Genomic DNA, 18,004 nt, shown 5'->3' on the forward strand with positions numbered 1-18,004 from the left:
TCAATTAAAAAGTGAAAACCCTTCAAAGATGCTCCAGCATGTCGTGTGCAATGAACGTTGGCACAGCGAGGTCAAAAAGATTTCACCTGTTGGATCCCTCACTTGTTTTTCTGTCAGTTTGTTTTGGCCTTGTGCGTAGGCATCATAGCCAAATGTAATTACACATGGCACAGCAGCTCGCGTGTGGTTGCCATGGTTACAGTGATGTTCAGACAAGTTCATCTGTGACCAGTGACCAATTGCATGCATGAAGTTAGTGTTGTTAACTAAGGATCACGTCAGTCAGCATGTGACACATGTTCATGCGCCAAAGATCATAAAGAAAAATATCAAATCTCATGTCTGTGTTGAATGTTAAGTGTGAAGGTGAGTGAGGGGAAACTTCAGTCAAAGTCACATTTGTCTTGTGCTCAGGAGCTGCTTGATATGGCTGCATTTTTGTGTCACAGTAGCACAACAAGCAGGCCTCTCTTATTCCTTTAAAGGAGGACCCCTTGTGACTCAACACATCCCATGAATCATTGCATGCAAAGATAGTGAACAAAACATACAACAGACATTACAGGCAGACCTTTATCGGCTGAGGAGTACAGTTTTGATGACATCACCCATCCTCTTAAGGTTGCTAGGCAACAGGTGCAATTGGAGACGCTAAATTATCTCATTTAACAACTTTTTGCGCACCCTTCTTAAGATGCTACCCTTGAATTGACACATAGCGATGCTGATGTTCTTGATGTCCTTGGAACATCTTTAGACATGTTTGTCATGATGGATGTTCCTGTTGCCTAGGAAACGCGCACTTGGTATTATCATGGAGGAGAAAACTCTTTGGTCATTGAATTCATTTCGTAGAGTCCTGAGATATGTATACTTGTCACAAAAAGCGACTAACTAACTGTACCAGACTGTAAACAAGTTCTGCCTGACATTAAATAGAGAGTCTTTGGGGGAAAGCATCTTAAGCTACATAGGTCTAAGGGTGTGAAATGGCCTTTGTCAGAAAAATAAACACTATTTCTTAACCCATGGGAGGTGTTATATAACCAATCAGGAAGAGACAGATATATAAGCTAAAGATCAACATCCTCACCCATCACCAGCTGATTGACAGCTGCGTTTTTGCCCCTCCTGCAAATCAAACCAAAATATAACAGGAGTGACAGGACACCGTCTGCAACCCTCTGGGAGAGTGAGTAAAATGTTTTTGAAGGGCTAAATCTGACCCAGGTTCATCGCTCCACTCTGGGCTGCTCTGGCCTAGATTCCTCTTTAGTCCCTCTGGTATGTAAGTAGAAAAATATATTCAGCTGAGAACAGTTGAATCTCACAGGCTGCAGCACAGCCTCGGTAAACCTTTGGCTTTCTGCTAAACAAAGACGAAGGGCTCAGCAGCCTGGGCCTCTGTCGATGTATCGTCACAGGGGAAGCAGATTTACCACCAGCAGGGATTAATCCTAAATTAAGTATCGTACTTAGTGGTTACTGTTTCCTGATGCTACTTTACATGTAGCGATAGCATCCAGTGATTCTGTATTTGGGAGCTCATTAAAGACTTTTTAAAGCAATTTAAGAATTACTTGCATGAACTATATGGGTTAAATTGGACATTTAAATCTAGAACATACCCTGATGTTTGGTTTGTGTAAAAGACAATGTTATTGTGGGCAAATTAAAATGATTAGGACTTGTACAAGAGAAATACTGTGATAAAAAATGTTGTGTTAAATTTACTTTGGTCTTTGAAACAGCAGTAAAATTTAAATAATAACACCCTGTGACATTTTCAGGGAGTAATCATTTCGTCTTGAAATATAATCCACAATGCATTTGTGTGCTGGGTTCTTTGCAGCACACAGCGGCTACATCGCAGCTATAGGATGGTTGTGATCATTTCAAAAAGTGTGAAGTTGCAGGATAATTAGTGGAGGTGGTTGTGTGATGTTACTGTACAGAATGATTAAGTGAATGAGTCATCACTATTATTCAATATTCTGAACATTTAGCACAATACGCTCTTGGCACCTGTTGGTAAATAGTGAGTCATGTGTGTCTCACTGTGGCTCTGTGTCCAGCCTGAAGGCGGTGCTGTCGGCCCCTCCGTCCAGCGGCGCATTGGACCTCTCTGGGATCCCCCTGACAGCTCGGGACATGGAGCGCCTATCTGCGCACCTACAGCGTCACGCATCCACCGTGGTCAGCTTGGAGCTGGGCTTTTCTGAGCTGACAGACGAGGCATTCCTCCTGCTCTTGCCCACGCTGGCCTCCCTGCCACATTTGGAGACCCTGGCGCTGAATGGAAACAGGCTGACGAGAGCTATTCTGAAGGAGCTGACTGATGCCCTGAAGGTAAGAACAGCATCTAATACAACCTTCTTTTAGCAACCTGCAGACGTTTTCTATAAAACATTCTCTACTTTCAAGTGCCTTGCTTCAGCGAATGTCTTTCTTTGTCTTTGCCTGACACGTAAATGAAGAAAAACTTCTCACTAACCGATGTTTTACTCATTTAGTTAACTATAATAAACCATAAAACCACAATTCTTCCTCTCCACGCACCTCTAAACAACTCAAAACAACTTTGGACATTTTGCATCTCTGACATGTTGTTGTCAATTTTGTGCAATCTGTACTTAATGTTTTGTAGCCTGCTTCAATGATTGAGTCCAGTCCTCATCATCACAAACACAGCTACCTCTGCCTCCTGGTTTTTCTTTTTAGATGTCCTGTCATGGATAGGTGATATATAGCAAAGGTCATTCCTGTAGATGTCATACATGGATACATGCCAATACACTTCACTTAAATCCATAAAACATTGTTTATTTAGATGATCAGGAACCAAACTACGAACAAATAGGACCAAATGTTTCCACAGTATCTGAATAAATAACAAACATTTGTCCAACAATAGATGTTTGTGATACAATACACACATTGTGGGCCTTTGCAGTATTGGAACCAGCAGGGCATTCGTTGCCTCGGTGGGTGGCAGAAACTGAGGATTCTTGGAAGTGTCTAGATGGGGAAACAGGTTGCATTTGGTTTGTTGTTTGTTTGTAGAGATTAGACAGTAGACACATTGAATGTACTATGTCACTGTTCATTGTTTCTGCTGTAGGATCCAGGCAGTTTTCCAAGTGTGACATGGATTGACCTCGGAAACAACGTGGACATCTTCTCCTTACCACAGCCCTTTCTTGTCAGCCTGAGGAAGCGTTGTCCCAAACAGGGAAACCTCCCTACCATCCTTGAGTTCGGAGAGAGCCAGGCCAGCGACCCTCCCGAAAGACTGAGGGGTCTTGGTGAAGAGGAGGAGACAGACGACACCAACCGGACTGAGAGCATGGGCGAGCTCCGTTCAGAGGTGGAGGAGGAGCTGGACGGAGAGATGGAGATAGAGGAGATGATGGAGGAGCTGCTGGACTTCGATAGGGAGATACAGGGGAAGGATGAGGAAGAGAGCATGTGGACGGTGGGAGAGCAGAGGAAAGGAGCAGGGAGGAGGAAGGAAAGGCGAGTAGAGCAGGATGAGGAGAAGGAGCCACAGAGGAGACGACATCGACCGGGGAGGAGGGCGGTGATGGCGGAGGACGAGGACGACACGCAGAGCCGCTCCTCCCGCCTGTCCTGCTCCAGCCAGTCTCAGCACTCCTCTGGGGCCGTTGAGCCAATGAGAGTGGAGGAGGACGACTTGACCGACGAGTCAGACCACTTGACCTGATTGCTAGCTGTGCTTCTGTTTCCTTTCCCTGTGTGGAGCCCTGCGTGAAGGAGAGGAGGCTGTGGCTAACAGAGTGTGCCTAAAGAGGCTGCATGTAATCCATATGAACAAAGCCACTCGATACTCCCTCCTCTGATCTGATTTGCGACCAGCCACCACAGCCTTCAGAGTGACCGCTGAACCCAGGCGACTGTAACACGAGAAGCCAATCCCCAGCAGGACGTGTCTTCTATCATAACTGTCTGTGTAAAGGATGCTGATGCATAGGATAGACTGATTAAGTAGATCACATGTGGCTTTTATGTACAGCGTGTTAATCTTTATTCAGGTCCTTCCTCCTTATAACCCTGGTAATACCTACATGTGCCTGGAATATATCCTGGTTAGAAGTGTGATAAAACAAGAGATGCACAGAAACTAGTCAGGGCCATTTTAAAAGCATGTTTTTTGCCAAAAAAAAAAAAAAAAAGAAGTGGAAATGTATAAAATGTACTCCTGCCTACGCACGTCGACAGCTAGCCAGATGGATCAGACGACAGGCAGGAATCAAAAGTCAAGCCATTAGTGAAGATCTGTTAATAAGTGAGCAGACGCGCTGTGTGTTAGTGAGGAGGTGAAATTAGTCAGCTGAAAACAACGGATTAATGACGACGGCAAAAAGCGCCGGGGTGGCGTCTTTGTACAGTGGATAAATGTGCTAATCATTGCTCATGTGTCCCAAAGCAAAAGTGCTGAAATATTTAGTAGCCCCTTTTTCCCCCCTTATAATCCAGGTCATGTTTCAACTCCATGGCACTGTACACTAGAGCGCATCACACGCTTACACTGTTTATATATAGGCCGCTGCTATGATCGCATTCACAAATGATATCCTTATGCAGTATGTAGCTCTCACCCCTCCATGTGTCACTTATAGTTCGTGCAAAGCTTTAACAAATACACTGTATTTTTGGATGTACAGTAAATATATATATATAAATATATTGTTTTTAATTGTCCTTGCAGGGGAATAGTTTAGATTTAAAGAGGAATACTGCTGAACTGAAGGACCCATGATTGTTTTGTTGGAATGTTTATGTGCATGAGTGACTCTTCAAAGCTGGGTTAGAGCTGACTATTGATGTATGATATCATAGCAATGCCCTGAATGGGAAGGTTTTATTGTCATGGTAAGAAAAATGTGCAGAATAGCAGCTGTTATGAAAGAAATCCTCACACTAAGGCAGTTTAAATGCAAATATATTTATTCCAGACGGATGCCTGAGGCGCTAAGAGATTCTCCTTTAGAGGAAGGATTGTTTTTTTGTCATGTGCTTTTCTGACAGTGCAGCAAAACAAAATACATGCCATGAGCAAAGCAGGGCTGCTGTGTTGTTGTTATGTTATGTCTACAGGTGTTCATGTAACTAACTGAAAAGCTGACAAATACAGAGTTGCATTATGGGAATCATAAGACGCTGTGTGTTATACGTTATAGTCTAGACAGCCAAACGGGGTGGATGCAGAATGGAGTAAAAGTCTTTTAACTCATACTCATCAATCACTTACAAGTAACCCTGATTCAGCAGTTCAGTGAATATGAGTCCAGAAAAAATATAGAGATATTTAATGAAACTCCTGCAGTGCCTCTTTTATGCCTGGTCACAGCAGATTGTGGCGTTAGTCATGAGAATACATCAGAAGAACACACAGTGTTCAATCTGAAATATCTTAATATGATATAAACTGATGGCTTAACAACATTTTCCCAGTATGTGAAAGAAAGTCTTGAAAAAGTTGCATCTCTATGAATCACACAGCTAAAGTTAAAGCTAGCAGTCTGTGCTTGTGTGAGCACATAACTCTCCATACCAGCAGGGGGCAGTAGTGTGTTTGTCTTTTAAAAAAGAGGACTCAGTCTGTCCAATCTCAAGGCCATGTCATGGCTTCATGCGATCACAACTGTTCACTAAGCTAAACAGCCAATCAGAAGAATCGTTTCCGCTAATTGGCTTTGGCGCTAATTTAGCATTGATAATTGGCCAAAAAGCCATCAAAAGCAGGGCTCCAGATGGTCCGACATTAAGCAGCCTTTTATCATTGCATCTGTTTTTCAAGACAAGCCATTAAACTCATTATCATCCAGAAATATGGTACTTTATGGTGGATCTTACAGTTTCCTTTCACCTCATGAGTACAAACCAGTCTGCAGATATTTAGTGGTATTGCACTTACAAATATCCCTTTAATGTACCTTTACAAAAAGCCACCTGTATCCCTGCAAAGTCCGACCTGCTCCTTCCAGCGAACCCTTTAAGCAGAGGCAGACGGGATGATGCTGAAGTGACACACAGGAAGGTAGTCCAGGACATTAGATACTGATTATTGTACAGTGAGTTCCAACGGTGATGTGAGGGTTTGTAATTGAGTGCTTTGTATTCAGTCAGAGGTCTGTGGTCGAGCTGACTCACTGCACAAGGTCATGCTGAAGACCCTACTCTCAGGTTTACTGCTATTGTTACAGCTCTGCGACTGAAAATGAAGACCGGAGCGTACATGTTGACCTGAAAACATGTCTGCTTTTATGTCAAGGTCAGAACGAATCAAAGCGAAGAGATCACAGCTGGAATTAGCCAGATGTATTTACAGACATGTGGGCTTTTAAATTTAAAACCTTTGATCCCAAAAATGCCTGTAGATTTATCAGACTGACCTTTGACCTGTTAGCATCTCACATATATGACTCTGTGTTGATAGACAGTAATTCAGACTGTGACCACATGCCCTTTGTTTGGTGAGTTTCCTTCCCAGAATGCTTTGCTCGTCGCTACAGGCTGAATGACTGGCCCTTCCATATGCTATTACAGTCCCTCCATATGTACAGATGAGTGTGTTCACCTTGGACGGTCTTTGAACGCTCCAAGTAACCAGAGGATGTGAAGATACTCAAGGACTCTGCTGACATATTGTGAGATGTAAAAAGACAAAAAAGTCATGTGACTCTGAAGGCATGAGTGTCCGTAGCCTTGGATCTTTTATCTCTGTGTGTTTCCCAATCGACGGTATACCTCTATGATATTCTCTGTACTTTTACCCAAAGGTAAAAAGTATTTTATTTTCATGCCACTTAATCACAATTTAACAAGACAAATTGTACAAGCTTTTATTTTGCCTTGGATCAAACTAATAAATTCTATGATAGTTTAATTCATGTGGTCTGTGTGGTTGAATAAAGGATCAAACAGCAGGTCTCAAAATCTAAACAGTTGATTATTCCAAATACAAAACTAAAGAACAGTCTTAGGTCAGGTGCTCAGAGGACCGCAGTGTGAACTGGAGGTCACTAGGCTTTAGAGTGGTTCCTGAGAGAGAAGAGACGATATTAGGATCAGGCAAAAAGGCTTTTAAAAAAGGTTCAATTGATCTGATATCATCAAACGGAAGAACGACGACGAGTGGAGGAGAGTGAGGTCCTGGGTAATGACGACCAGATGTGTCCACCCAGCAGCCACTGCATCTCATCAGCGCACCTGAGCAGAAACCCGGAAAGTCTTGGCTGTAGGTGTCAGCTTAGTGTGGGGCTCAGCAGAATTATGAAGAGTACCAACCTCCACCTAAGCACATAAGCATCGACCTTTATAACAGCTGATGGTTTTGTTTGATGTGACAGTTAAGCTGACTTGACACTTTGATCATTTTATCAGCAAGCTGCAGCAGGGTTGATGAAGGATTTTTTGAAGGCTAACCCAGCATGAACAAAAAGTCAATAGGATTTTTCTATTAGCTTTGCAAAATAATTGATATGTAAAGAAAGACTATCCACTTATTAGAAGCCATCATTTCCGGTGCCTTAACCTAAATCCCATTCAACAAATGACACCGACTTCAGGACAAGAGAACAGGAAGTGCTATAAATGCTAATGCTTATATGTGTTTTATGCTCATTTCCAGAGCTCTCTGGAAATGATCTACAGGTGAGAGGTGGGGTACACCCTGGACAGGTCACCAGTCCATCACAGGACAAAGAAACCTCAAAAACACAAAGTGAATATTACATGAGACCAATTAAAAAAAATAACATTACAGAATTCTTGGCCTTCTGAATGGTATATTCATGTTCGTGTGCTCAATATTAGGTTGGGTTTCCTGTGCATGAATTACTGCATCAATGCAGTGTGGCACTGCTGAAGGGTAATGGAAGACCAGGTTGCTTTGAAAGCCGCCTTCAGCTCATTAACATATTTAAGTCTGGTGTCTCCTCTTCCACCTGACAATACCCCGATCGAGCACAGTAATAACATGGTCATTTAAGCAGCTTTTGGTACTTTGGGCAGAGTGGGTAGGAGCTAAATCCTGCTGGAAAATGAAAATCAGCATCTCCATAAAGCTTATCAGAGGGAAGCAACCTCCCCTGAATAAAGCACTGTGTGAACAGCCAGCCGCTTTCACAATAACCTTTTGTGGTTTACCCTCCTCGTGGAGGGTGTCAATTCTGGACATGTGTCCAGTCAGCAGTTCTTCCCCGTAAGTGTGTCTCGAGACTAAGAAACCATTTTTTGAGATACTGATTTTGGTATTTTCAAAAATGGTAAGCCATAATCATCACAATCAAAAGAAATAAAAGCTTGAAATATTTTACTCTGTGTGTAGTGAATCTGTATAATATAGGAGTTTCACTTTCAATAAATGTGAATTGAATAAATGAACTTTTCCACAATATTCTAATCTCTAATTTACTGAGATGCATCTGTGATTTTAGTTTTAAATTATAAAGTTCAACATATGTGCCAAACTTATCAAGACGAATCTGCTCAATATAAAAAAATTGGATACCTTGGGAAGCATTTAACCTAGTTTAGCATTACAACTGTAATGCATGAGGAAACAGGACCTTCACGTAAAACACAAACTGTCCTTATTGATTTTAATGATCTTGAAGGCTGGGAACAAAATAGTCTAGCTGTTTCCTCCTGCTTCCAGTATTTACGGTAATCTAGGCTAACCTGTTCCTTCTGCATGCTTATCGTACTGACATAGGAGTGGAGTCTTGTGAATTCTTAAGAAATCGACTTCCTGGGTGTGTCAGGATGACATGCAGGGTAAACTTTAAGGCTGATTTCAGGTAAGGCTTTTAAGCCTGGTATGTAACAGAGTGGATTTCTGTCTGGAATCACTGTAATATTTTGCTGTTGTTCATTTTAAAATGTCTAATTATGGACAAAGGTTTTGATGGTGGTGATCAAACTGTATGACAAGTGAAAAGAAATTCATTGTCTTTGACTGACACCTAGTGGCCAATATTACAAATGCAATGAACTCGCTGTAAATTCCGTATTAAAATTGCGAGATATTATTTAAGATGTTATAAATAATTGTGGGAGCAGGACGAGTTCGTGTCCACACTGTAATTAAATCTCTGCTCGTCTGGCGCAATAATGAGGTGAGTTTTAGATTTCACAATAACCCACCGATATTGAAAACAGGACCGTCTGAAAGTAAGAGAGCATGCGCAGGAAGAGTACGCGCTGTTACCAAAATAAAAGCTCACAGCTAGTCTCCTTTGTCAAAAAGAAAACATACCTTAATTAATTGCATGAAAAACTACAATTTAAAGGGCGCGTGTGAAGCAATAATAGTTGTCGTTACATGTTTGGGGGTTGACTTATAACAGTATAAATATTAGACCGCGTGGTTTGAAGCGGAAGTTCTATGTAACTGTTTTAGATAATCAAAATTGACGTTCGTACGTGTGTCGTACATAATTACTACGTCACATCCGGTAAGTGGGGGCTTTTTTTTTGTTTTCCCGTATCCGCCATTTCAGTTTTTGAAGTTAGTTGTCATCGGTGGCTGGATTGTGGCTGGAATTCTGTCGCAAAAACCCATTATATGATAGATAGAGTTGGCTTCTGCACCCCAGACCAAACAAGAAGCCATTTTATAACGTGGTTGAGTTTCTGTGTCGGCGAATTGATGCCTGAACGGCCAGCTGCGGATGTCGCCTGTTTACTAAACGTGCTCTAGGCGCTAAAGTTTTTGTATGAGTTGAAGGCTTTGCTTGTGGATAACGGGAGGGAGAGCAGGGAAGGCCCCGTGAAGCCTCGGCTTTGGAGTGGTTATCATGGCCGGAAATTTTGACGCGGAGGACCGTGGCAGTTGGTACTGGGGTCGGTTGAGCAGGCAGGAGGCTGTGTCTCTTTTGCAGGGGCAGAGGCACGGCGTGTTTCTGGTCCGGGACTCCATCACCAGCCCCGGAGACTACGTGCTGTCGGTGTCAGAGAACTCCAAAGTCTCGCATTACATAATTAACAGCATCAGCAACAACCGACAGTCCGGTCCAGGTAAGATAACAGGAGAGGGTGGCATGGAGGGGCTGGATATATGGAGATGCTGATGTGACCATTCTTGCATGACTTGCACCAAAGGAGATGCGCAATAGTGCATTTTTTACTCTGTACTATAGCAGATACGGCAGGCCAGCCCCTATGAGACATCTTTCCGTGCAACGTTGGCTCATGCTAATAGTCCGGATCTTAATACTAAGACATCCCATAACATATTATGCCAGAGAATCACTAATTGGTGGACGTTTCTGTCATTAATAGATGCCATGGTGGGCGGTGTGAGCCTGTATACCTACTGTCTATTTAAGTTCAGGCCTGGCTGTCATTACAGTAAGACTCTCACTGGAAAAGTGGTCAAAAGTTCATTATGTGTCAGATTTGAACTGACCACGTGTGTACACATTGCTGCAGATCACTTGACATATTTATTCATAAATGCACACATCTTAAATTGGAAGAAAACAACACCCTGTATGTAGAAGAACACAAAATAAGGAAACAAAAATACTTCCTGGTGATTCTGGAAACCACCTCCATCATGCTGCCAAAGCCACAGAAATAGCCAAAATTCAGATCTGTCAGATGTCAGTGTGTTGGAACAGGTGTGGAATCTTATAACAAGTTATATCTGACTTCCTCATTCACACATTTCTCTTCTCTTAATTTTCCCCAGGTTTGGCCCATCCGAGGTTCCGTATTGGTGACCAGGAGTTTGATGCTCTACCTGCTTTGCTAGAGTTCTATAAAATCCACTACCTGGATACCACCACCTTGATAGAACCCATCAACAAGTCCAAACATCCCTCCTTTATGAGCGCTGGCCATGCTGGTGGCCCCCCTCCACGCCTGGAAGACGAGTTTGTCCGAGCACTTTTTGATTTCCCTGGCAACGACGAGGAGGATCTCCCATTTAGGAAGGGCGATATTCTTCGAGTTCTTGAGAAGCCAGAGGAGCAGTGGTGGAATGCTCAAAACTCAGAAGGCCGAACAGGGATGATCCCTGTGCCCTACGTGGAGAAGTACCGACCGGCGTCTCCAAGTTCGTTGGCGGGGCCTGGAGTGCCTGGGGGACCGCCAGGTGGGATGGGGATGCTAGGGAACTCTGACGGCACCGCAGCCCAGTCCGGCGCTCCATTGCTGGGAGACCCTAGTCAGTACGCTCAGCCCACTCCTCTCCCAAATCTTCAGAATGGACCTGTCTATGCCAGGGCCATACAGAAGAGGGTGCCCAATGCCTATGACAAGACTGCCCTGGCCTTAGAGGTAAATATGTGTTGTGTGACACACTTGTAAAAGGGGGGCCAGCTAGGAAGAAGGATGTAGGACCGGCCCTTTAAGCTTATCAAAACTGAGCTCACATTCTTTGGCGTTCTCTCTCTATTGTGTTTTTGGTTATTTATTTCACAGCATTTGTTGAGTCTGAAGAAGAATCAAGGTCAGAAAGTGCTCAGCTGGCCCTCTTTTCTGGATAATCTGGTCATTTAATTTCTCCTCTGCACAGATCAGCTCAGTGACATTACAGATTGACCTGCTTAAAGTCTGCCTATAATGGTTATTAACTCCCAGGCTTTATCTGTTGAGGACATTTGCTGTAGTCGATTGAGAGGGTCTTCTTTCCAGATTTAAACCTAATAAAGAACCCAAATGAAAACTGCCATTAAGCTGTGCTCGCTGCTCACGGTGGCTGGGCTGTTAAACTGTCCGGAAGTGAGAGCGGGGCTCCCACAGAGCAGGTCATTGGGGGAAGGAAATAGTTTGTGTTTGGGAACAGGACCATTTCCTCTGGTCTCTGTGAAGCAAGGAGTCCAGCTGAGCCAGGAGCAAAACTAGAAGGCAGACTGAGCATGCTCTTGTCTCCTTCCAGGCTTCTTAAATTTCTGCCTACATTTTTTTCTATTTGATCTTCTGATGAATGTGTTTGTGTCTTTCTGCAGTTCTGAAAAAAAAAAACTTGTGACAAGGGGATCCTTTAGTGGAATGGGTTCCTACCACTCCTACCTGTGGTTTAATTTCTGGCTTTGACCTATGAAAAAGGCCTTCTGTTTTATCTACTCTAGTTGGCCATTAGTGACTCAGCAGGGCAGTGCTCTACAGTTAATAATTAGCTTATGTTTCCTTCTTTCAGTAATCCCACAGATTGTGAAGATCTGTCTCACTTGAGCAATTGAAACTAGCTAGCACAGTGTAATCCCTGTTGTATGTTGCTATACATTATGTGTTTCTACTTTTACTTCATTAAAATTATTTTAAAAGTAGACATAATGTGACTCAAGCTCTTCTAGTCTTTGAAAAGCTCATTAGTATAAACTAAAATTAGCAAATTGTACCCCTATAGACGTAAAGCTCAGAGCCAACATGGCCATTGACTGCTTTTTAATGTAATGCTCTCTGCTAAAAAAAAGGCCTTAGCTTTACAAGTCCTTCTCTCGTTGCACTGGTGCACCCACTTTGAATAACACCACTTTCGTTCAGCTTGAACTATTTCCCAATGCTGCAGTGTTATGAACAAGAGACCCACAAAACACACAAACAGCAGCCAGCAGTTTTAATTAATGATATCCACAAGCTGCAGCAAAGCACGCAAGCAGAGTTTCTGTTGATTTGCTTTGCAGAAGGTTAGAAACAAAATGTATCCAAAGATGTATTAGTAACTTTCTAAGCATGTTTCTTTTTAAGCGGAAATACCAAATACTGCTTAGTTTGAAGTTCATATGAAGATCTGCTGCTTTTCTTTGTCTCAGCTGATTGTAAACATATCTCAGAGTCAAATGGAGAAGTGTTTCACTGAAGCTGAGTGGTACATCTTTAATGATGGTCGGCAGTTTAAAATCCAAACACTGTCGGCTGTCTTGCTGTTTTAAGTCAAAAGAAATCAGAATATCTTATCTCTCCAAATGTATTGTTTTACTCCCTTACTTGTTAGAACTAATTTAAAAATGACTGCCATCTCTTACCATGTACAGACAACTAATATTTAAAGCTTCAGTCAATCTTCACATATCTCTGTTTTTATTAGGGTCCTGTAGACTCTATAAATCTACACATCAAAATTGACATAAAAATCATTAGAGAATTATTTAGGCCACCACATAGAGCTGCCAGAAATAGACATTTTTCTCACTTAGGATTTGTGCAGCTGCATCAGATGAACATAATACAATGTGTCATAGGTGTCACAGGAAATGAAATAACACGCTGCAAATGCAGCCTGTCATGCATGTGTGATTGTCAGCAGCGGTTGCCGTGGTTTCAGGCTGAACCCATATTCTTTCGTCAACTATGTCGATCTGAACTTTGGAACTGTCCGTTAGTCCTTGTTTGCTCTTGTTCAGAGACAGGGGAGCTGCCACTCCTGTCCCCGTGCAGGTCAACTGTAATCACACAGGCTGCCATATCGACCTCACTAACTACTGACCATTTCCATATTGTCCTTTAATTTATTCTGTATATTTTTCCCACAGTTGTAAATGTTTGGATTGCCTAGCACTCATTTCCAAAGTGCATGGTATCAATCCATTGAGAGTTACAACAACTTGTTAATTAGATGAATATTAAAGCTGTTTCTTGAAAAATAATGACTGCACAAAGAACAATATGACCTCTAAATGTTACTTTAATTGTGCTTTACGTCTTCATTATTTATTTACATGTTTTCAGGAAGGGAGCATTCAAATGAAGAAAAAAATTGCCGCCCCCCCAAAAAAAAGCAACCGGTCAGTCAGTCACTGACAGCCAATACATTTGTCCCGTTGCCCAACCCTGTTATGTAAATGGTTTACACCACTGGACAGTCAAAAGCACACCGACATCATAACCAGGTTACTTGGAGTTATGAACACCCCATTTTATTATGCAAAAGCAGCTTATATATTTGCGTAGCTTGCCCATCAGTGCATTGATCGATTGTTCCGCTACTGAACTCCACTGTGGATCACATATGCCTTTAACACATCCCTGCAGCCTCACACTTTCTCTCTTTTTCCTCCTAGGTGGGCGATATGGTGAAGGTGACCAAAATAAACGTGAACGGCCAGTGGGAGGGGGAGTGTAAAGGCAAGCGTGGCCACTTTCCCTTCACACACGTCAAACTGCTGGACCAGCACAACGCAGAGGACGAGCTCAGCTGAGAGCGGACAGCCGGGCCACTACCTGGACACTAGTATTAGACCCTTCCTCACCCCTCCCTCTCTCCTCCTCCTCCTTCCTTCCCATTCCACATATCCACCCGATCCGCCCTCCTTCCCTCACATCACCTCCAGCTTTTACCTGCACATAGTACAGTTTATGAGAATCACTGATAAACAAACAGGCTGTGTTGGGCCCTTGTAATGCACACTCCCTCCTGTTCCTCCACCTATCCCTCACTGACTGACATGGGTTATATACTCTACAGTGGGACACAGAAGATAAACTGAATCTCCTGTTCCATGGATTGGGCATCACCCTTTAGACCTTCCCTCAGCCATGTCCGTGCCATGGACACATTATCAACACTCACTCCTCAGGAGACTCCTCGCAACAGAGTTCAGCCACTTCCTCTTCCTGTGTTGGAGCCAGTAGATAATTGCTCAGCGCTGTGTCATTTTTCATCCTCGTCCTCATCCGTCACCACGGTAGTCATGCTGCATTCATGTCAGATTATTGTAATAACACAGTTTTTAATGTGTTTTTATGAGTTTTATTTTTAAACTTTGAACAGTTTGACATTGAGAGATGCTTATTTGTCATCATGCAATGATAAGCAGTGGCTTGTGTTTGCATGGTGAATATGAAGCAACAGCCAGGAGATGGTTAGCTTAGCACAAGATCTGAAAATAGGATCAAGTGGCTTGGTGTTGAACTTAAAGCTCTTAAAGGTGACATTGTCACCTGTTTTCCCATCTTGATGCTAAGCTATCTGCATGCTGGCTCTTTTCAAGATGTCGGGCTATTCTTTTATCCTGCTTGTGTCACTCTTATAGTGCATGCAGTAAGTTGTCATCATTGCTGGAGGAAGACTACACATAAAACAGATTCAATAAGAACAAATTGTCAGTTTTAACTATCCAACAATTCTTTATCTGTAACTAAAGATGGACAGTTACAGTGAGTAACCTGGCTATGATGACAGCAGTGAGGATGCTAGACGCTCTGCTCTTGTTAGGAGCAGAGAATTTGCACTTCTCCGTGGGCTCAAAGGTAATTAAAAATGTACATTTAAAAGTCAGAGGAGGAACAATAATTATTAACAATCTGAGAACTCTGTAAGGGAAGAGCATCCGAATAGTCAATGCTGCCATGACATTGCCTTTCACTTATACAAACTGATACATCATTGTTAGTGATGTCTTTATCCAGGAAAGTCTTGACAGTTGTGACTATGTACCTGAGCTGAGGTAGAAGGTATTTAGTAGTTTAAACATTGGACATGAATGCAGCATTATTTTTGGGTTACACCAGAACTGTGAGACGGGAGCAGCGGGGCTCAAATACTACAGCTTTTTAGAGGACAGATTTAACGGAGAAACATTAATTTAAAATCTCTGCCAGCTGGAGGTGTACAGTTCTTCTCAAGGAGCAGACCAAGGATCAGTCCAGAAACCGCCCCGCCCTCCCACCCAAGTATCAAATGGAGGACATAAATCAAGGCCAGCAGCAAGGAGCGACTTCATGTAGTTATAGCCGTAGAGCAGGCCCCAGCAGACTGCAAGCCTGTTGAGGAGGTGCCCATAAAGACAACACTACACTCTCTCACCTCTCGACCTGCCTCACCTCAGCCTCCATCCACCAAGTACCACCAAGTAGTCTTTTGTAAGAAAAGAACATACTGTTATGAAATGATGTACTATGTGATTATCATTACATGCTAAATATTGATTTTTGTTATCTTTGTAGTTTTCTTCATAGCTGGTTTTGTGTAAGGGGAAACACACTTTTTACCGCTGCATGTTGGGAAGGAGGAGAAGAAGTGGTGGTGCAAAATGGATGAACTGACTTTGGGGGGGCCGGGCACATCTGTTTGCCCCCAGCCGCCCTCCCTCCCTCACAGGGGTCACATGTGTTCTCATTCTGCGCCTGATGTACATGATTGAAGTTAAACGGAGTGAATGTAGGCTGTCCATCATGTTAGTTTAGTACCGTCTTCTCAGATTAGTGCTCTCCATTCAGCTCACTGAATATACCTTAGAATAACAGAGTGATCTGTGTCCAAGAAAAGAGAACGTGGTATTATTTGGCATCTCCCTTTTTGTTTTTATCCTTTTATTAATCTTGTTGCCACCTTGCACAGCTTTGTTCTTTTAATCATCAGGTTTATCAGCCTGCATTTCCTTTGTGCTTCCTCAGTTAATCCTTCACCACTCTTTAATTTAAAGCCTCGTCCATTTACAGTGCACACAAGCCAAATGGAAGTTTTTATTGTTTTATCTCTTCCCTCTGTTGTTCCTTCGTTGCCAAGCTTTAGTCCAAATTGCCTTTTCTCACCTACAAAAACTATTGTTTTCTGTTGAAATTGAATCCCTGTACTTGTTGACACCTGACAATCATCACCCTCATGTATGATGCAGACTGGTTAGGAGTAAAGCAGTCTGGGCTTGTAGTTTAGACTTTTGTCAGAGTGAATCGCATCCACGTTAAATTTGATCTGCAAGAACTCGCTGTCTCTTTCCAAGTGACAGGTTCCTCTCAGATGTCAGAGAACAGTGTTTCAGGCCAGCACAGCGTGTCACCTTTAGGTGGCACTGTAACAACATTAAGAAAGATGAAAGTACATCCTGCCCGTGCTCATGACATTAAAGCAGAATGCACTTACTGCTTTCACACTAACTTTGCAGTGAGATATGTTCTCCTATTGAGGGTTGTAATTGTCCTCATTTGCTTGAACACATTTGTCTCTCTGACCTTTGGTTCTTTTTCCTGTCCTGCTATCACATTTAATTTTCAAGTTGGCCGTATCCCAAACCCATTTTATAAGATTTACTATTTAAAAATGTTTGGCTGACGTCTTGGAAAAATCTGATCCAGGAAAGTAAACATTTGTGTTTACTGCCAGCGTTTGACACAGTCCTTTGTTTTTGTTTTTTAAGTTGTGGTTATAATCAAATGAAGCTTCTTAGTCACTCACAGTGCACATGGCAGGTGCTTAGCTACATAAATCATTATGTATAAATTGTGTCGCCAATGAAACCACCAAGAAGTATTTTTTTAGTAGCCCTGCATGAAGCTATTTCCTTTCACTTAAAGGAAGGGGGTGGCAAAATGCCAGTGCAAATTGTGTTAATATCAAAATGTGCCATTTTATTATAACACTATATTCTTTCAAAACATGGAAATTACCTTTTTATTTTCTGTAGCATGTAATGTGTTAATATACTAGTAAATAAAGTCAAAACCATGACCAATGATTTGTTTAATGGTTGTTTTAACTACAAATCCTGACCACAATCCCTTTTCATTCATGCTGCACATGGTAGTTGCCTAGCTACAGAAATAATTACCATTCAGACTACTGTACAATATTTTTAGCAACACTGACTGAATTATGTGTACGCTACGAGTATATTCAATACATACAGGGCTCATGCGTACACACAGAGCAGCATCTTTTTTTTAAATTCTGGTAAATAAAAATATAAATAACTTGGCTTTTATTTTTAAAATTCTGTTATATCCAAAGCTTCGTGGCTATTAAACAAATATAAAACTATACTGACTACTTTGAAAAAAGGTGGATGTATATCTAATAATCTATAAATAATTTAAAAGTGTTTTTATTAAGGATATAATTGAGTGTTGTATTACGTTTTTAATTTCTAGCCACATCGTGTTGTGCTGTTGTTAGGTGCTCGGTGCACAAGTTATATATCGCATTTTTGATTTGTTGTGTTTTTCATTCATTTCTTTGTTGACGTTCGCTGTTGCTGTGATCATCACAGACACTGACTGGAGACAACTCATTACGCAATGACGGCTCAAAGAA

At 42.1% G+C, this 18,004-nt stretch overlaps 2 protein-coding genes across 4 annotated transcripts in view; both read left to right on the plus strand.

The window, feature by feature from the left end:
- The window catches only part of lrrc75a (leucine rich repeat containing 75A), a 50,781-nt gene extending 46,576 nt beyond the window's left edge, over positions 1 to 4,205 (plus strand). For all 3 annotated transcript variants that reach the window (XM_028420422.1, XM_028420420.1, XM_028420421.1), the window contains exons 4-5: positions 2,076 to 2,349; positions 3,122 to 4,205. In XM_028420422.1, the coding sequence (XP_028276223.1) occupies positions 2,076 to 2,349; positions 3,122 to 3,724 (877 nt within the window). In that variant the 3' untranslated portion in view covers positions 3,725 to 4,205. The remainder of the gene's footprint in view (positions 1 to 2,075; positions 2,350 to 3,121) is intronic.
- Positions 4,206 to 9,419: 5,214 nt separating this feature from the next.
- On the plus strand, positions 9,420 to 17,427 carry crk (v-crk avian sarcoma virus CT10 oncogene homolog). Its single transcript, XM_028420667.1, has 3 exons — positions 9,420 to 10,044; positions 10,721 to 11,310; positions 14,037 to 17,427. Exons 1-3 carry the CDS (start codon positions 9,825 to 9,827, stop codon positions 14,172 to 14,174), a joined length of 948 nt encoding a protein of 315 aa, XP_028276468.1. The 5' UTR covers positions 9,420 to 9,824; the 3' UTR covers positions 14,175 to 17,427.
- Positions 17,428 to 18,004: the final 577 nt, after the last annotated feature.

The sequence above is a fragment of the Parambassis ranga genome, chromosome 13 (genome assembly GCF_900634625.1).
Source record: "Parambassis ranga chromosome 13, fParRan2.1, whole genome shotgun sequence".
Lineage (NCBI taxonomy): Eukaryota > Metazoa > Chordata > Actinopteri > Ambassidae > Parambassis > Parambassis ranga.